The sequence below is a fragment of the Oppia nitens genome, unplaced genomic scaffold (genome assembly GCF_028296485.1).
Source record: "Oppia nitens isolate AA-2021 unplaced genomic scaffold, nextdenovo-longstitch-racon4-pilon3 scaffold1_pilon_pilon_pilon, whole genome shotgun sequence".
Lineage (NCBI taxonomy): Eukaryota > Metazoa > Arthropoda > Arachnida > Sarcoptiformes > Oppiidae > Oppia > Oppia nitens.
In genome coordinates, this window is record NW_026533199.1 from 13,980,972 (window position 1) to 14,003,481 (window position 22,510).

Consider the following 22,510-nt stretch of genomic DNA (forward strand, 5'->3'; position numbering starts at 1 on the left):
ATTTAAATTACCGATAAATATTGGTTTGTTGAGGTCTTCATTTGACATAATTAATGTAAAGAAATCTTCACCAGAATGTTTTTGAAATATCGGTAAACAAACATCAGCAATGGCTTCCGAAAACTCTTCTTCAATATCGTTAAATCCATTCAAATCTCTTAAATTGTGGTTAAATTTAATTCGCTGAGTGTACTGTTTGCGCTTGAATTTGTCATAAGATTGGATTTGCGGCTGACGGTTAAATGAATATAGTAATTGACCTTGTGGTTCATTATTAGTCATCAGATCTTCTTCATCTTCATTTCGAGGGTCAGGAGCTCCGGAAATCATTGCTTCATTATCATCATGAGAGTGTTCACCGCCATATTGTGTATTGACTGATATATATATAATTATTAAAAATTTATAATTATAATTTAATAATTAATTACCTCTGGGATCCGGTTCAGCATCTGAATTTTGTGAAACATTATTCATATAAGTACCATTGCTGTCATCTAATCGAGGGTCAACACCGTTATTGCTAACAATGCTTTCATTTCCACCATTTTCTTTGTTATTGTTTTGAACATCAAAACCATCATTTTTGTCTTGTTTCACACTTTTTAACCACTCGTTAACATTAGCGCCTTCAGGCATTGTACTTAATGAGTCTAATGCCTGACCCCATGACATACCATCTGGTATGTCGTCCACGTGTTGACTTAACAACTGAAACACTAAATAAAAAATAATTAGTTAATTATTACATTAATTATAAAATTATCTGCTTACATTCACCCATACGGCGCTTATTACTTGTATTGACATCAGATGCTGATCGTTTCGACATAATTACAAAAACAATTAAAACTCAAAATTATTATCAAAAAGTAATATTTATAATAGTTGATGTGAACACTACAAGAGCACAAAAACAAGTGTGTAGTTCAAGTTCAAGTGCAGCTTATATATTGAAACCTGTTATTGACATTGACATTGACTGCGCAGTAAACAAAATACATCTACATTTTTTATTATTGTAATGCTTGTTATTAGAGAGCTACATGTATATTATTAGTATATTGTAATTTTTATTTATAAATAATATATAAGCTAAATATTACTTAATTATTATTTTTAAATTAGATAATTATGAATACAGTAAAAATTCAAACAAAACATTTATGTTTCAAACATCCATTTACTTGTATGACTGCAGGTCCTACAAGTAGCGGGAAAACTGTACTAATACGCAATATACTAGAACATTACAGGAAATCATTATATTTTGAAACTACACCTACAGTGTTAAAAGTCATGTGGGCTTACGGTCAGTGGCAAAACTTGTATGAAAAACCTATAAATAATTGTGACGTAAAATATATAGAAGGTCTACCTTCCGAAGATGACGTCAAAGAGTATGGACCTCATATTATTATAGTTGATGATCTTATGACAGAGTTAGGCAATAACATTACATTAGCAAATTTATTCACTAAAGGGAGCCACCATTTAAATATAAGTGTTGTTTTTATTGCACAAAATATTTTCCACCAGGGGTCGCAAATGAGAACAATTAGCATAAATTGTCATTATTTGATACTTTTGAAAAATCCCAGAGATAAGCGACAAATAATATCATTGGCTTCACAAATATATCCAAATAAATCTAAATTTTTAATTGATGCTTATAATGATGCAACATCTATACAATATGGTTATATAAGAGTTGACTTAAAACAAGACACTCCAGAAAAATATAGAATACAGACAAATATAATACCTGTAGATAATATATTGGCTCCTATTGCTTATGTACCTAAATAATGTCTGAAAATTTAAAAAAGTATTGTCATGACTTGAAATTTATTGCAAAATTACAGTCACCTAAAGCACAAAAATATATATATTAAAATATATGTCCCGCGACCGTAATTTTTATTTAGCACTTAAAGAAATAGTCGTAAATATTATAAAAGGTAATATAATATTGGATAAAATTAATGCATCTAAAATACTTAAACATAAAAAATTGTTTAATAAATTTAATAAACCTAATAAAATATCAGTGTCAAAAAAGTTGGTTGTGCAAAGCGGCGGTTGGTTGTGGTTAATACCGATAGTTACGTCAATTATTGATTTAATTACATAATGTCATTTCGAAAAATTCAATTAGTATCAGATAGTGATCCTATTACTGAAACTAAACTTAATAAAGTAATTATACCTCATAAAACAGAAAATAATATAAATGAAAAGTTTATAAAAATAATTGAAGATATTGTACAAAAAATTCTATTAAAAAAGCCTTATAAAACATCTGTTAAATCAATAGTAAAAAATACAATAACTAAAGTGAACCCTACATTATCAAAAATCAAAAAACCTATTAATAATAAATTTATTAGTAAACTCAAACCTACTAAGCAACTAAAAAAAGTTATAACAAATAAGTCTGTAGCTAATTGGTATAAGTTATGATCGATCAAATACTATCAAAAATTTATTATAATACTAAGCATAATGCATCATTTAGTTCAATTAATAAATTATTTATAGCTGCTAATAAAATAGATAGTAGTATAACTCTAAAAGATGTAAAAAATTGGTTATCTAAACAATTAACATATACACTTCATAAGCCAGTGATCAAAAACTTTAAACGTAATCGTATAGTAGTTAAACATATTAATCAGCAATGGGAGGCTGATTTGGTTGATATGAAAGAATTTAGCGGTACTAATAAACACTATTCATATTTATTAACTGTTATTGATTGTTTTAGTAAATATGCTTATGCAATACCGCTAAAAAATAAAAATGCAAAAACAATAACTAGTGTTTTTACAAATATTTTTAAAAAACAAAAACCTTTAGCTTTAAGAACAGATAAAGGTAAAGAGTTTATTAATAGCGATTTACAAAAATTACTGAAAGAGCTAAACATTAACTACTTCACATCTAATGATCATCGAATTAAATGTGCTATTGTTGAGCGTTTTAACCGTACACTTAAAACACGTATGTTTAAGTATTTTACTGCCAAAGGTACACGTAAATATATTGACGTCATTAAGGATTTTGTTGACACATATAATTCATCATATCATCGATCAATTAAAATGCGCCCAATAGATGTCTCTACTACTAATGAAAAACTTGTGTATAACAACCTGTTCTCTAAAACTAAATTAACCCCAAACAAAATAAATACTGGTGATAAAGTAAGACGAGTATATGACATGAAAGCATTTGATAAAGGATATTACCCTAGTTGGACAGACCAAATATTTACTGTTGAAAATACTATAAAAGGTGATAAACAGTATGTTTTTAAGCTAAGAGATGAACAGGGAAATATACTTGAGCAGCGCTTTTATCCCCAGGAATTGCAACAAATTACTGATAATCTGTACAGAATTGAAAAAGTTATTAAAAAACGTAAACGCCGTGGAAAAACTGAATACTTTGTAAAGTGGTTAAACTATCCGGAAAGCTATAATAGTTGGACAGATAATATTGAAAATGTTTCGTAACAAAAAAGTTTGTCCATCAGACTTAATATTATTTTCAATACAAGTATTTTTAATAACATTAGTAATTGTCGTTAGTTTAGTTAATCTATCATTTGATTTCGGCAATAAAAATTTGTGGACAATCATATTGACCAGCGCATTGGGATATATATTACCTAATCCAAGATTACGTATTTGCAATAAAGTTATAAAAGATGTCACAAATAACGATTTGTAAAATAATATCTATTTTAATAACTTTATTAATTATTGTTTTAGTTTTAATTATTTTTTTATATAATAATAAAATTCATCAATCCAAGTGGAATTGTACAAAATTAAATTATACTATAATTTGTGAATAAAATGAGTTCATATATTACTTTGAGTTCTAATGTTATTACCGGTGACAATACATTAAGCGATTTCCGAACTAAATTAGGAGCTGTAATGAAATTTGATCCCCAAAATGATTTATTGACAAGTATACCAAAATATACTGATTGGTTAGTTGGTATAACAGAAATATCATATACAAAATCATGGTATAATATTTTAAATGACTATAAAGTATCTCTATATGATGAGATGGGTAATATCTACAATAATGACTCCAATATTTATACAATTAAAGCCGGTTTTTATGAACGACCATCAAATTTAATTAGTGAAATAAATAGTATATTTGCTAAATTTAAAGGAATAGTACCTCCAAAACTGATATGTGGGAAACTTGAAGACTCTGTTAGAGTATTTGTTAACTTGGGTGATGAGATTGAATGTTTGTTAGGACTTAAAAATAGAAATAATTACTATAATTATTATAATACTGAAAATGCAATTAATGATTATACAGTTAATAATGTATATACAAATGATGAAGTGAAAGCTCATCATCCAGTAGAAATATCTGGTGGATATCATTTATTATACTTATACACTGATATTGTATATCCATCTCTTGTTGGTGACACATTTGCACCATTGCTACGTGTAGTTGAAATACCACGTAAATCTAAATTTGGTGATACAGTGCACTTAAATTATGAGACACCACAATACAGACCCGTTAGACTAAATCAATTTGACACAATTAAAATCTATATAAGAGACGACAGTGGAAGACCTATACCATTTAAATTCGGTAGAGTTACATTAACTTTACATATTAAAAAAGTATAAAAGATGGATAACCCATACATTGATTATTATAAATCGCAAGCCGGTAACGGTATAGTAGTATATAGTGGTCACAGATATCAAGGTGGTAATGGTATATTTGGTAAAATTTTTAAACACATACAACCAGCACTAAAATATATAGCAAAACAAGGTTGGGAAGCATTTCAAGGTATAGGTAGTGACGTATTAAGAGGTAAATCACTAGGTGACGCCAGTAAAAACCAATTACTTAAAACTGCTGATACAGTACTCAGTGACGTAAGTGATAAACTCAGTACAATGAAACGTCAAAGAGGTATGGGTATTAGAAGAAGGAGACGCAAACGCAGAATAAATAAATCTAAACGCAAAGTCACTAAAAAAGTATATAAAAAACGTAAACGTAGTCGTAAATCAGGAAGAAAACCAACACTAATATAATGACTACTATTCATCCATTGTCGTCTTTAATGACTTTACCGGAGTTGGATATATTTGGTGTCCCTCCAACTCAATTAATGATTGAAAAAGATATACAAACAGATCACAGACCGCTAACTACAATAAAAGCTGATTCACCCATTGAATTTGAAATAACTACTGGAATCAATGAATATATCAATTTAAATAAATCTGAATTGTACCTATGTTTGCAAATTGAGTTAACTAAAACTGAATCACCCGATATTACGGCTGACGATTTGAAAAAAATATCACCCGTTAATCATTTATTAAACTCATTTATAAAACAAATAGATGTAAAAATAGGTCAAACAACTATCACCAGTTCATCTATAAATTATCCATATATTGCTTATTTTGATGCATTACTTAATACATCTTCTCAATCAAAGTCAACACATATGCAAACATCAATGTGGGTTAAAGATAGTTACCCATTTAATGATCATAACTTAGAGCGACAAAAACGGTTATCACCAAAAGGTAAAAAACTAGCAGTTAGCCGTCATATTGAATTGTATGGAAAATTACATTTGGATTTATCTCAACAATTAAAATCACTAATAGGTGGTGTAACTATTAATATAAAAATACATCCAAACTCTCCCGATTTCTACTTAATGTATGATAAATCTATTGTTCCAAAAGTTAACATTATAGATACTAGACTTTATATTCATCGGTCAATTGTTCATTCACAAGTAGTACTAGCACATAATAAAATGCTTGAAGAAGATAAACCTGCGCTATATTTTATTACCCGCCGTGAAGTAAAAACATGTACTATACCAAAGGATAGTATTGATTATTGTTTGAATAATGTTGAGAGTGGTGTTCTACCTAGGAAGCTGTATATATCATTTGTAAGTAATGATGCTTATAACGGCTCTCAGACACTTAATCAATTTTATTTTAAACACTATAGTTTACGATATATTGCTTGTTATTTAAATGGTCAACAGTACCCGCATAAACCATATACACCTGACTTTCAAAATGATAAATATATTAGAGAATACTTTAGTTTATTTGAAGTTAGTAATCAGCTGAGCCATACTACTTGTGACATTACAAAAGATGAATTTGCCGAAGGTTTTTCAATATTTGCATTTAATTTCATACCTGACCTATCAGATGGCGTTGCAAAAAGTGGTTATGTATCCCCATTACAAAGAGGTGGACTTAGAATTGAATTAAAATTTAATTACCCTTTAGCCGAACAAATAACTGCTTTAATTTATTGTGAATACGATAGTTTAATTGAAATACAGAAAAACCGATTTGCTGTTAAAGACTTTTCATGAATACATTAGAAATAAATAAATATTTTAGTAGCTGTATCAAGTATTATGGCACCTATCCTAGAGATGAATTACCTAATACTATACCTAATAACAGTGGATTAATTGTAAATACAGATAAAGCTAATCAACCAGGAGAACATTGGGTTGCAATATATAAATATAATAACAGTGTAGTTTATTTTGATTCATTTGGCTTACCCCCACTACACAAAGAAATCATAAACTTTATAAAAGACAACAGTAGTAGTGGTTGGTTCTATAACACTATTAATTTTCAAAGTGTATACTCAACTACATGTGGAAAATATTGTGTATTTTTTCTATCAAATTATTTCAATGGCGCGAACTTTGATAACTTTTGTAAAATATTTACTTTCAGTAGTGATATTAATGATAAGTTGGCAGATATGTTATACAGATGGCAGCTGTAGCTTATCGCATTTGTATAAAGATATACGTCAGTATAGAGTGGTTTATAAACAAATGGAGAAACTATATGACGAAAAACTATTGATAGTATTGAGTGACGCAAATCTACACTGTCCATATTTGGTTGAACCGTCAACATATTTTTCAAAGGAAATTAAAAAATACTTTATAGAAGAAGGCAAGCAATTAAATGATATAAAAGACTTGGAAGAGTTGCTAAAATTGCTAAACTACTTAAACTTTAGTAATTTTCGTACGGAAAGACATAATTTTTTAGTAAGTAATGGAAAAAATTAATCAAATATGCGGTGTTATGGATGCACAGGGTTTCACTGTTGATGGCGTGTTTTATCCGCGGGAACTATGTGTGTTATCACATACACTTAAACAGTGTGAACTGTGTGACACAGACCTTCGCTTTGTTGATATGGACCTTAAAGACCGTATAACTAATTTATATTTGGCTAACAATCTGTTTGGCTTTTCATTGAGAGCCCACAACACCGATATCACTCACAACTCATCTCTCGAACCTAATCAAGTGATATATATGATGTATCATAAAATTAAATCACACGATAAACCATATTTGGCCATAAAAAACCAACAATTGGCAATTATATTGGACTTATGGAAAATACCGTATATTAATCTCAATGAATACAAATGTCCCAACTATTCAAAACTTTTTCAAAACAATTTTATGGTGGTCTCCCGTGTCATTTTCACGATAGAATTGTTCCCGATCGAAAACTCCTGCGCTGCGCTTCAAATAAATGCAATTTATTATGGAAATGGCTAAATAATTATTATCAATCACATTAATTTTTTTATTCAATAAATTTATTTATGTAATTACAATATTGTCTTTAATTAATTTAGTATAAGTATATATAATTAAATTATTTTTACAGTATTTATTCAATGGAGGTCCAAACATTGATACAGTAATTGTTTTGTCGGGGTAAGTCTCAGCTTTAAGTACCAATAAATCAAACAATCGTTGATTAAACCCGTATTCCATTAAAACGTATGTGGTTATATTTGGTTTCATTATTAGCGGCTTTAGATATTTGTCAACATTTAAATATATGTTTATACTTGTGTTGAGTATAACGGTTTCACAAATATCCATCATTTTTGTCTTAAATATATTTATACAAAACGGCTCAAGCATTCTGTGAGCAATAAATAATTTAAATTTTCTAACATAAAGACATTTGAATCCTGAGTTGACAAAATCAAACGGTGACAAGAAGTGTCCTTTTATGAAAAGCATTTTCAATGAGTACCGAACCATCTTATAATCGTCATACATCTCAATATTGTGTGATGAATTTAATGTAAACTGAATTTTATTTGGTGTAGTAGGCATAACATTGTACAGTTCTATGGCGTTGTAAAAGTCGACAAAATTCAATCTTAAATTAGTGATATTTTGATTATTTATAATTGACTTCCAATTTCCTTGACATAACTTTTGATCCACACTGAGAACTTTTAGTTGAGGTAGAGTCGCCAAATGGTTACATACAGTATTTCTATCAACTGATCCACCTACGTGTAATTCAATGGCTTTAGAACCGAATTTATTAATAAACTCAATAAACTGATTCATATTCTTGAAATTAATTGTGTTCATATAACGTATAGCTTTTATCCGTTCTGGAAAGTTTTGACGAAGTATCCCCCGAACATTCTCTATTGCTAAGCATTGAACGGCCGTATAAATATTAATTTGCTTCAAATGAAGAAACGAATTAAAAAACGTCTCATGAAATCGATAAAACACATCAAATTCCAATAGTTTGATTTGCTTGAAATCTTGTGATACTTTTTGTAATGATTCTCGATAACCATCTGACCAAAGACTTATACTATTGTGGTCTACATCCCATTCATCATCAAACTCAGCAATTCTGAGTGTTTGTTGATTTGTAAATATCATTCGTTGCCATTGTTTACTAACAGTCAGTAAACTAACTTTACTTTTTGCAGGTAAGTGTTTTATTATTAGTCCACACAAGTCGTCACCATAACGATCAAAACTATCGCGACCATACACTTTAGTCATTTTAAAGCAACTAAACACTTACTTGAAAAACACATTTGCTTTTATGACAGTGAAACTCAACAAAATAAACATTGATGAAATTTAAATCTCTTTATTTAATTATTAGTATACATTTTAAATATTTCATCATTAAGTATAATTATATTTTTGATCTCATATAACGTCAAATTAACACTAGCATATGTTAAGAGGCATTTTACAACAATAATGTTGTAAAAACCTTTATCATCTTTCTTGAACTTAATAGTCCTATCAATATCTCCAATGTCTTCAATATTGCCATCAATCCCTTTTGCTTTAATATCTTCAATTAGATGACGAAACTCGTCCACATTTAAGTTAACACCGCGTTTCGTATATTGTAATTTCTCATCTTCATTAGCAAAAGCCAGTCGTATATCCACACGCATTTGGTCTTCTGATTTACTCAATCGAATAACTTTTTTGAAATTAGATTTTTTATTTGTTATAATATGAGTGTAAATGTGCTCATAGTTAAAAACTCTTTTAGGAGTATCAACAATACTTGTAGACATTTTGATTGGTATTTGTATTGCTTTTGACTTTTACTTTTACAGTCTTATATATAATGCTACTTATATACGGTTATTTATTTTTAACTACTATATAAGACTAATTAATGTTGATGTAGTATATCTCTTATCAAGTATAGTAGTACTATAATGAGCACTAAAATAATTCCCGGTTGTGATGGCTACGCTAAAGTCATTAAATTAGTTGCTGTTAAAAATAAAAATAGTGTAATACAATTAATTAAAATAACTCAGCATAGCCCTAATTATAGACCATTATTGAGTGTTTGTCTAAAATTAGATCAATATTTATGGCTCGTGGGAAAACTAAAGCAACGAAATAATGGTTATCGTAATGAGAAAAATAATGAGCTATACATCACTAGAGACCCATATTTAAAACTGACAATACTTTATCAAAAACAACTGAAAATAGCTGCAATGATACTAACTAGAATGGATATTAAACACATAATTAAATTAAAACCTTGGATATGGAACAAATTTGTAGCTATTGAATCAACGATTGCACCTATTCAGGAAAAAGTACCCGAAGAGTCAATGGACTTGGAATCAGAACCAATCACTATTGAGTTAACATAATAAATGTATATATCATTGTATTTATAGCCAATAAAAATTAGTTTTAATTACATCAACATTTATTTACTTTGTATATAAATACAGTAGTTAACTTTTATTTACCATTGAAAATGTCTCACACAGAAGTTTCTGATTTTTTTCTAACTCTTAGTACTACTAATAATTTCAAAAGAGTAGTATCAGTAAAATGTGTTTTACATTTGAATTCAACACTTTTTTATATTATCATAACCGACCTAAAAGATGGTAAAATGTTTGATGATCTGCTGGTAATTCAATCCGACGACTTTTTTAATCTTATACGAGAAATTGTGTTTAAAGAGAAAAAAGTTGGTACAGTCATTGTCTCCTTTGGCTCACTTCAATTTGTTACAGACAATCACAACAATAGTGTATCAATTTTTCACCGCAACTACAGCAAAAATAATTTGGTGAATTTGCGATATAAAGAGCTGGAACTACTGTTTAACGAAAAAGACAATATTCTTAAACAAATTGACGACATCGCGGATAAAACATCAAAATTTGCCAATCATCAGCAAAATACACGATCGCTTCTTCCAACGCCACCTGGAATTAAAACTAAAAGCTATTTCGATGAAGTGTGGTCTTGGCCTGAAATTCCGGTTTCAACCAGCACAGGTATTGCGTCTACAGAAAACACTGGGAATGACGTATGTGGTATTCACCCCATGCCCATCAAACGCCCAACAAGTTTACCTCTTAGCAGTAGTCTTAATATTCTTATGAATAAAAATGTTAACAAATAATGATTTACAAATTACTAATGTATCTATGACTGCTAATTTGTTTAATTTTAATAAAGTATTGAATTTACGAAAAATTACAAATTGTTTGAATAATTGTGTGTATGATAATAAAAAATTTGTTCGCTTAATTGTGCGCTTAAGAAAACCAAAGGCAACAATTATGTTATATCAATCGGGCAAATTAATATGTATTGGTACTAATTCAGTTGATAACGGTAGAATAGCCATAAGAAGATTTGCGCGTATGATTCAAAAGCTCGGTTTTGATGTCCAACTAAACAATGTTACGGTAACTAATATAGTGGCTACTTTTGCACTTAACCGATCAATAAATCTGGCGGACTATGGATCATTTATTGGTATTCGGGCCTATTATCAACCTCAGAGGTTTCCATTATTGATCATTAACTACGGTGACAAGAAACAAGCAAACATCTCCCGTACGGGTAAAGTTAATTTTACTGGTGTTAAATCATTATCTGAATTGAATGATTTATTTTATACATTTTATTTAGATTATTTAATTTATTAGTTTTTATAAAATGTAAAATTTATTTATTGCATGTAAACAAACAAGTGTTTAGATGTAAACAAACTATTGTATAGATGTAAACAAACCAATGTTTACATGTAAACAAACCAATGTTTACATGTAAACAAACCATTGTTTACATGTAAACAAACCATTGTATAGATGTAAACAAACCATTGTATAGATGTAAATAAACCAATGTTTACATTATTTATTTATATGAAATCCTAATTGTATATTAAATTATTTATTAAATTATTTGAAATTTAATAAACTGAATTTAAATAAAATTAAATTCAACAAAATTAAATACAACTAAATTAAAATCAACAAAATTAAATTCAACGAAATTAAATACAACTAAATTAAATTTAATTTAGTTGTATTTAATTAAATTTAATTCAATTATCGCGCGATGGTTATACCACGTGGTTATCGAAATGGTCACGTGGTACGTTACATATTTTAAAAGGGGGGCGAAAAATTTTACGTTTTTTATGTAAGTACCCGAAATAGGGGGCGAAAAATTTTGCGTCGTAATTTATGTGAGTACCCGCGATAGGGGGCAAAAAATATTGCAACGTTTTATGTGTGAGACCCATTGAATTAATGGACGTCATTTATGCGCAGTACCATGTACATGTAAAGGTCAAGGGTCCAAAGGTCAATCAGCACCTTTATCTACGGCACTGACTGAAAAGTAGACCAGTAGACTGGTAGACTAGTAGACTGGTAGACTGGTAGACTGGTAGACCTGGTAGACTAGAATACCTGGTAGACTGGTAGACCAGCAGACTGGTAGACCTGGTATACTGGTAGACTGGTAGACTGGTAGACTGGTAGACTGGTAGACTGGTAGACCTGGTAGACTAGAATACCTGGTAGACTGGTAGACCAGCAGACTGGTAGACCTGGTATACTGGTAGACCTGGTAGACCTGGTAGACTGGTAGACTGGTAGACTGGTAGACTGGTAGACTGGTAGACTGGTAGACCTGGTAGACTAGAATACCTGGTAGACTGGTAGACCAGCAGACTGGTAGACCTGGTATACTGGTAGACCTGGTAGACCTGGTAGACTGGTAGACTGGTAGACTAGTAGACTGGTAGATTGGTAGACCTGGTAGACTAGAATATCTGGTAGACTGGTAGACTGGTAGACTGGTAGAATGGTAGACCTGGTAGACTAGAATACCTGGTAGACTGGTAGACCAGCAGACTGGTAGACCTGGTATACTGGTAGACCTGGTAGACCTGGTAGACTGGTAGACTGGTAGACTAGTAGACTGGTAGATTGGTAGACCTGGTAGACTAGAATATCTGGTAGACTGGTAGACCAGCAGACTGGTAGACTAGCAGACTGGTAGACCTGGTAGACTGGTAGACTGGTAGACTGGTAGACTGGTAGACTGGTAGACTGGTAGACTGGTAGACCTGGTAGACTGGTAAACCAGCAGACTGGTAGACATGGTAGACTGGTAGACCAGGTAGACTGGTAGACCAGCAGACTGGTAGACCAGCAGACTGGTAGACCAGCAGACTGGTAGACCTGGTAGACTGGTAGACTGGTAGACTGGTAGACTGGTAGACTGGTAGACTGGTAGACTGGTAGACTGGTAGACCAGGTAGACTGGTAGACTGGTAGACTGGTAGACTAGTAGAYTGGTAGACCTGGTTGACTGGTTGACTGGTAGACTGGGTAGACTGGGTAGACTGGTAGACTGGGTAGACTTAAGACTAGTAGACTGGTAGACTTGGTAGACTGGTAGACTGGTAGACTGGTAGTACTACTAGTAGTACTAGTAGTACTACTACTAGTAGTACTACCACTCTACCAGTCTACCAGTCTACCAGGTCTACCAGTCTACCAGTCTACCAGTCTACCAGTCTACCAGTCTACCAGTCTACCAGGTCTACCAGTCTGCTGGTCTACCAGTCTACCAGGTCTACCAGTCTACCAGGTCTACCAGTCTACCAGGTCTACCAGTCTACCAGGTCTACCAGTCTACCAGGTCTACCAGTCTACCAGGTCTACCAGTCTACCAGGTCTACCAGTCTACCAGGTCTACCAGTCTACCAGGTCTACCAGTCTACCAGGTCTACCAGTCTACCAGGTCTACCAGTCTACCAGGTCTACCAGTCTACCAGTCTACCAGGTCTACCAGTCTACCAGGTCTACCAGTCTACCAGGTCTACCAGTCTACCAGGTCTACCAGTCTACCAGTCTACCAGGTCTACCAGTCTACCATGTCTACCAGTCTACCAGGTCTACCAGTCTACCAGGTCTACCAGTCTACCAGGTCTACCAGTCTACCAGGTCTACCAGTCTGCTGGTCTACCAGTCTACCAGTCTACCAGGTCTACCAGTCTACCAGGTCTACCAGTCTACCAGGTCTACCAGTCTACCAGGTCTACCAGTCTACCAGTCTACCAGTCTACCAGGTCTACCAGTCTACCATGTCTACCAGTCTACCAGGTCTACCAGTCTACCAGGTCTACCAGTCTACCAGGTCTACCAGTCTACCAGGTCTACCAGTCTGCTGGTCTACCAGTCTACCAGTCTACCAGGTCTACCAGTCTACCAGGTCTACCAGTCTACCAGGTCTACCAGTCTACCAGGTCTACCAGTCTGCTGGTCTACCAGTCTACCTGGTCTACCAGGTAAATAAGTAAATCGATATATAATCGATAATCGAGTCTACCAGTCTGCTAGTCTACTGGTCTACTTTTCAGTCAGTGCCTTTATCTACTACTACTATATACATTTATTAAAGTAAATTTATAAATATAAAATATATTATATTATACTATACAGAGTAAATACTATATAAATGATTTAAGCTGATGAAAAAATATAGTAAATTTCAATATTTAAATATTAAATATTACTATTGAATGTTTTTATGGTTAATTTTATTTAATTTATATATATATATGATAAAACAAACATTATTATTAATATTATAATTAATAAACAGTTTATTATTTATAATTAATGTTTTATTTATTTATTATTTAATAATGCTTGTAATTAATGCTATGATAAAAAATAATATATATATATATATATAATTTAAAACTGTAATTAACAATAAATTAAAAAATAAGTTTATTATTTTGAGCAAATATATTTGTTACTACAATTAATAAAAATTAGACTTTTTTAAATAAGTTTAAAATTTTAATAATTATTATTTAAAATAAATAATTTTATTATACAAATAAGTTTTTATGTTTATTTTTCTTAATTTATAATTATGATAAAACTAACATTATTAATAATAAAAAAATTTTATTATCTATAATTAATATTGAAATAAAAACAAATCAATTACAAGTTTACTATTAGATAAGCATTCTTAGTTTATTTAAAGTTTTTTAGAAATTAAAATAATAAATTACTTGAAAAATTTATAAAAATCATACAAATTAATTTAAAAATTGTAGTTAATAGACTATGATAATATTATTTATTGTTAAAGCTGTAAAAAATATAATAAATTTCAAATCGTATTAAATAAAAATATTGAATGTTTTAATGTAGATAGTTACCAAATATTAATTATTTTAATAATTTTAACATAAATTTTAGTCTATTAGTAATATTATTATTTGTTCTAAGGAGCATTTAAATTTTTTAATTAATATCTAATATCACATATTTTTTTTTACAAATTTTATATTAAAAAACATATAAAATTTAAATGTAATTATTAATTATGTAACTAAAAAAATTATCCTATTATAAAAAATTATAATTTATATAATTTGCAAATAATATATACAGTATTATATTATATAAAAATTATTTTATTATTTTTTATTTTTATCAATAATTTATAGAAAAAATAATACTATAAAATGTTTTATAGGTATATGACTTACAAATTAAAATATTTTTAGTTTTTTTAATATAAAAGTGTAAATAATAATAAATTTAAAAAAACATATTATTATATTTAGTTATTATAGTTATTGTTAGTTTTATCCAAACTCGTCTATTATTAATAAATTTACTTAAGTATTAATTATTTTTTTAAATAGTATCTAGTTACACTTTTACTAATACTTAAATTGGTTTTTAAATTTTGATTAAATAACATTTGATTTTTAAAATTACATAAAAACTAATACTATTGAATGTTTTTATAGTAATTGTCTTACTATTGTAATATTTTTAGTTTATTTTATAAAACTGTAATTAATAATAAATTTAAAAAAAAACATTTTATAATTTTTAGTCTAATAAATTATTATTAGTTACCTTCTATTGGACAGTATGAAAAAAGTATAAATTTTTTATTTTTTCTCATTTTGTATAATAATTTAAATTTAAACTTTATTTTCAATATTATTATATTAATCAATCAATCAATCAATAGTGTTAATATTGGCAATAATATGGGGGGAAAAATATTTTCATAATTTTTTTTATATTTATTTTATTTGATTGTCAAACTGTAAACATTATTTTTTTTATATTAATTTATAGATAAATTTTATTAAATATTTTTATAATAGTATATTCATAAAGATACAAATTGTACAAACTAATTGTTAAATATATTTTACGTTTTAATATTAACATTTTAAAATTAGAAATTTTACAATTTGTTTATATAAATAATTATGTAAATGTATGTAAAATACAGTTTAAAATAAATAAAAATAAATAAAAATTAATATATAAACAATAAACATTGTTGGATTTAATTTATAAATTATTTATTTATTTAATAAAAAAATTAAATACATTTTTATAATTAGAAAATTAAACTATATACATTAATTATAGTAAATTTATTGAATAATTAGGTTATATTATACTGTATAAATCAAGTATTATAAATATTTTTAAAACAAAAAAAAATATTACTAACAAGTAAGTTTTAAAATAAAAAAACAATACTATTTAATTTTTTTTGTATTATAGATCTTAATTGAAAGAATCTTAATTGAAATATTTTTAGTTTATTTTTATTAAACTGTAATTAATATTGAATTTTAAAATATATTTTATTATTTTTTGTAAATCTAAAAATTAATAGTGAAATCCAAAAAAGTCAATTTATTATTAAATAATTATTAATATTTTATTATTATTTAAATAGTAATTAGTAACAATTTTAATACGCAAATTTTTTTTATGTTTGTTTTTAAGTTTAGTTTAATTTTTTTATATTACAAAATTAACATAATTATAAAACTAAAAATAAACTATAAATTAATAAATTATAAAATTTTTTAGTAAACATTAATTTTAATAAATAATATTTAATAAATTATTGTAACTAGTGGTTGGATTTAATTTATAAATCATTATTTTTTTTTGTAAAAAAAATAAGTATAAAAAGTAAATTTATAAATTATAAAATTTCTTGTTATACAATACTGTTAAACAATAGTAAGTAAACTGGAAAAATATAATAAATTAAAAAATTAAATTATAGTACTATTGAATGTTTATATAATAGATGGCTTACAATTAAATTATTTTCAGATTTTTATTAATTTTATTAATTATAATTATTATAGTGTATTCACTATACAATATAGTAATATAATAGTTATTAAAAAGGCAATTTTAAAAATAAAATATAATATATAGTAATATATATTATATTTTATTTTTAAAATTGCCTTTTTAATTTTTTTTAATTGTGAAACTGTAGACATTAATTTTTTTATATAAAATTATAGATATATTTATTATAAAACTTAAAAATAGTAAATATTTCGCTATACTATTTATCATTGGATTTAATTTATAATTCATTTTTATTATTTTATCAAAATAATAAATCTAATATTTTTTTTAAATTAACAAATTTTTATATATTAATTATTGAATAATGTTTTTTATTAATAAATTTTTGTTATACTTAAACAATATACACATATTTAAAGTTTTAATTTCTAAATATTGTAATTTAATAATTGCTAAATATTAGAAATAAACATATTAATTTTAGTTTTATTTATTATTTTAATATAAACAATTTATAGAAACTTTTATTAATAATTATTATTAAAATATAAAATTAGTTCTAAGTTTTAGTAGCTAAAAAAATAATTTTTTTTATTTAATTAATATTGCAAAATTAAAATATTCAGTTTGAAAACTATTTTTAAAAAAATAAATATTATTACAAAATCATGTAATTTATTAACTATTGATTAATTAAAAATATTATAAATTTATTGTAAAAGTATATTACTTATTATTATTTGTTTTTAAAAAATTATTTTTTTCATGATGAGATGCTATAAAAATAATTTAATAATTTTATATTAAGTTAAAATTAATATTAACATATTAGTTTACAGGTTTTAAAAAATAATTTATTTGTATAATTATAATAAAATTATATAACAGTATTTATTATATATTAGATATATATTAAAAATTATTATTTTGTTTATATATTATAGTATCATATTAAAGTAATTTAATAGACTGATAAATAACCTTGAATCAAGTTTTTAGTACTGTACTGTGTAAATGATTTTAAAAAATATTATTATTGATAATAATGTTTTTAAAAAATATTATTATTGATAATAATATTTATATTATTGTACATGTACAAAAAATATTAATAATATTAAGCTATTATAATTATATTGTATTTTGGTCACAATTAATATAACAATAATATATGTATATATTTTTAGCAAAACATATTCATAACAGTGCTATTAAATTTATATATAATAGTATAGTGTAAATTTTTGATTTATTTTTTTAAAAAATAATAATAATTATGATTATTTATTATAATTTTTAGTTATTTTTAATAATAATGTTGTTATTATGTTTGATAATTAAATTGTTGTCCAGGTAATTTATCACTTTGAAAATGATGATGCACATGTATATGTATACCAGTTTGCATTGCCTATTTATTTAATACAAATATATATATATATATATTTAATTAATTAATTAATAATTATAGTAAACCAATAAATTATTTAAATAATTTTAGAACTTAATTTTAAAATAATTTTAAATTATTAAATTTAGTTTTAGCAAATAATTTGATTGTACTTAATAAGTGTAATTAAAATTATTAATTAATTAATTTTTTTATTTTCAAAATTCAAAATTTATATTCAAAATTTATTACATTATTGTTAACTTACGTCAATTAATATTTTAATCATTATTATGGAAACAATGCCCAACATTGTACATACAGTGAGTGCCATTAATTTGATGAGTATATCCAATAATGTCATTATTTTATTTAATGTAAACATTTATTATTATATTTTACACTTTTATATAATGTATATACAGTATATACTGTATATATATTTTTAAATATTATCATAAAATACTATTAAATTTAATTTTATAAAAAAAACAAAAATGTTATATATATTTATTTTATTTAGCAAATTAAGTGTATATATTATAAATTTTTCACTATAATATCAAATTTATTTTTTAGATTATATTATATATATATATACAAGCAAAAAATTTTAAATAAATAAATCATAGTACAGTAGAAATAATCTATATATAGTAAGTATTAATTTTATAGTTAAATATTATATTACATGTATTAAGTAACCAGTAATCATTAAACAACATTGAAATCATTTTCTGTTTTATTTATTTTATAGATATTTAATTTAATATTTAAATTGTAAATATTAAACTATGGTTTTAAAATTACTTTTAAAATATAATTTTAAAAAATATTTAATCTTGTTAAATAAATACTAAAATGAAAAATTGTATTTTAATACTCTAATAATAATAATAATAATTATTATATAACTCAACAGATGGTTTTACTAAATTAAAACAATAAATGTAAATTAACAATTACGTAACTAAAATTACAAATAAAACGTTTAGAAATAAATTATTTTTTTAAATAAAGTTCGCATCAATTGTTAATTTAATAAAATTTAATAAATATATTAGTAACGAGTAAATTAATTAAATTATTAATTTTTAATTTTACATAAATAAAAATTTTAATTGATAATATATATATATATATATATATATATGAATTAGAATAAATATAAAATATAACAATAATAATATATTTATTAAAAATTAATTATGTTTACTAGCAAATAATAAAAGAAAGCTAAATAATAACAAAATAACTTATAAATGATATAAACATTAAATTATATTTGTTATAATATTAAATAATTACAGTATTTTAAAAAAAATTATAATTATAATTAATTTTCAACATATATTATACACGAATTTATAAATAATATTAAATTTAATTATCTTATAATATTAAAACTAATTAATATAAACTTGAATTAGTTTTACTTATAGGTAACAATGAAATAGTTTAAAAATAATTTATTAATTTTTTTTAAAATATATATACTGTGAAGCGAGTGGAACTAAACAATTACTTAAATAACATAATATATAATTAAAATCTTATTAATTTATTAGTTTACTGTTTTTTTTATTATTAAATTAAAAAATTTTATAATAAATGTTTATTTTATGCGCTTATTTGATGTTTAATAAACTATATAATTGCAAGGGTTAACTAATTTTTAGTTTCAAAGGGTAAAATTAGAAAAAAAATTGGGACAGGGTGTTTTGGAGGAAAATGAAAAAAAATTATTTTAAAAATAAAGTTAGATATAGTTTAATAATTAGTAATACATAGCTTGGCAGATAAATTTTTTTCTAAAACTATTAACTAAAATTTCTTATATTTTTAATAAATACAATTATAATTTATATTATTAGTAAAAAAATAAAAATATATTAAACAAAATTTAATTTATTAATAATTATATATATATGCATGCCATAAATTAACGTCCCTAAAAATATATTTCTATGTAATTTTTTTATAAACTATTATTAATAATAAGCTAATTAGTTACAGTTTTATTTTTGAAAAAAAATATTAAAATTATATTAATATTGATCAATGGTCAATTTTTTTGTCATTAATTATTTTCTACTGACCATCAATTAATAAAAGCTTATAAATACTGTAAATAGTATTTCTTATTAAATAGCAATTATAAAAGTAAAATAATAATTATTAAATAGATTTTTTAAAAATAATAGTTTTATATATAAATAGAATTTTTTTTTTAAATTTTGTCTCATTTGATGCTAAATATACCCCAAAAATAATTACATAATATATAATCTTAAAATCTTATTAAACTATTTGTTTATAAACGATTAGTTATTTAGTTATATTATTATACTGTAAATAAAAAATATTATAAAATAATAGATTATTTTTGTTATTTTAAAATTTGTGTATTAATAGGAATGTAAATCATATTTAAATGTTTATTTTTTATCAATCATTTTTATATATATTACACAATATCAATTAATAAAAATATTTCTTAAAAATAATTTAATATAAAATTATTATACTAAATATATATTTTTAATAAAAAATATTAGTATTTAAAATAATTTTATCAAAAAAAATATTTTAATAAATATATATAAATTATTTTAACAAATTAAAAACTGTAATCATTATTTAAAACCATATAAGAATTACATATAAAAAATATTTTATAATTATTATAATTAGGATGTAGAGAGAGTGGATTTATTTTTTTTAATAATCTAATTTGATTAATATAAACTAATCAATTGCTAAAATTGCTTTAATTATTTAATACTATCATAACATAATTATAAATTTTTTTTATTAAATAATATAATTAGTTGTCATAATAAGAGATTTTAATTTTTAATTTAAATTATTTAGATATTAAACAGTATTACACTTTTATTATTGTAAAACTGTAAAACATTTTAATTTATTATCATTTATCTATTATTTATTAAATATAGAAATTATTCAATTTAAATGTTTATTTATCATTGTGTTTTAATATTCAAATAATTATAATTTTTTTAGATTTTATGTTAAAATTATATTAGATTTTTTTGTATTGAAAACATTCTTAAAACTGTAAAGATATTTCAATTGTATAAAATGATTTAAATAAAATGTATTTTAAAAGCTTTTAGTGTTCAAATAAAACATTTTTTAATTATATTTTTTTTAATTATAAAAGCATAATAAATTTAAATATATTTAAATAAATAAATAATATTAATTTTTAATAAAAAAAAATCTTATACTCAAAAATTAATTTATTAATAGATATATATTTATAAAATTAAATAAAATACTAGCTTATTATTAAATAATTGTAATAACTTAATATTTAATTAAATTAATCTTATATAAAAACAACTTTGAGTTTTTGTATAATTATTTATTTCAACGACAACAACAAAAATTAACATAAAAATTATAAAAGATATAGTTATTTAGTCATATTTTATAAACTGTAAATAAAAATATTTAAAAAAATAAGTTATTTTAATATATTCCTTAAATATATACTTAAACCACATATCATATATAATTAGAATCTTGATAAACTATTAGTTTATAGTTTTTTAAAATAAAAAAAATTATAATAATCTTTATTTTATAGGCAAATTTAAAGTTTAAATATATATATATTATTACCAAGGTTATCTAAATTTTTAGATTACGGGGTATTAAAGGGGGGGGGTAAATTGACAAATAAATCTGGGGGTATATAAAGGAGAGTAAAACAATTTTTAAAAAATATTTTTCTAATTATTGATACATAACTTAACAATTGATTTTACTAAATAAATAAAAACATTTTTTCAACAAAACAATGATTGCATTTTAGTATAATTTTTTTTAATAAATAATACTTTTACAATAACTTTTTACAAACTAATTAAATTTGTATTATTATAAAACTTAATAAAATAAATCATTTACTTATAAGTTAGAATAATATTTATTTTTTTTGTCCATCAATTTGAAATCAATAACTAAAACTATGATTTTAAAAAAAGTATGTTTTTTTAGTTTAATTTAGTTTAAAAAAATGCTATTTATATTTATTTTAATTAACAATTTCTTTAGGAAATTTATTTTAAAAACAAATGATTTTAATTATTTTAATTTATTTGTATTGTAAACATCTTAAAACTGTATAGATACTTATATTGTATATTTAAATTTAAATAAATTTGATTTAAATAAATTGTAGTTTATAAACTTGTAGCGTAACAACCGCTTATGTTTTTTTATTTATATTTTTTAAA

At 24.6% G+C, this 22,510-nt stretch overlaps 2 protein-coding genes across 2 annotated transcripts; both read left to right on the plus strand.

The window, feature by feature from the left end:
* Nucleotides 1-1,191: 1,191 nt before the first annotated feature.
* LOC128951634 (uncharacterized) lies at nt 1,192-3,518 on the plus strand. Its single transcript, XM_054296880.1, has 2 exons — nt 1,192-1,447; nt 2,860-3,518. The coding sequence occupies exons 1-2, from the start codon at nt 1,192-1,194 to the stop codon at nt 3,516-3,518; spliced, it is 915 nt and encodes a 304-aa protein (XP_054152855.1).
* A 1,580-nt stretch (nt 3,519-5,098) lies between these two features.
* LOC128951635 (uncharacterized protein F54H12.2-like) lies at nt 5,099-6,424 on the plus strand. The gene is made up of 2 exons (XM_054296881.1): nt 5,099-5,306; nt 5,415-6,424. The coding sequence occupies exons 1-2, from the start codon at nt 5,099-5,101 to the stop codon at nt 6,422-6,424; spliced, it is 1,218 nt and encodes a 405-aa protein (XP_054152856.1).
* Nucleotides 6,425-22,510: the final 16,086 nt, after the last annotated feature.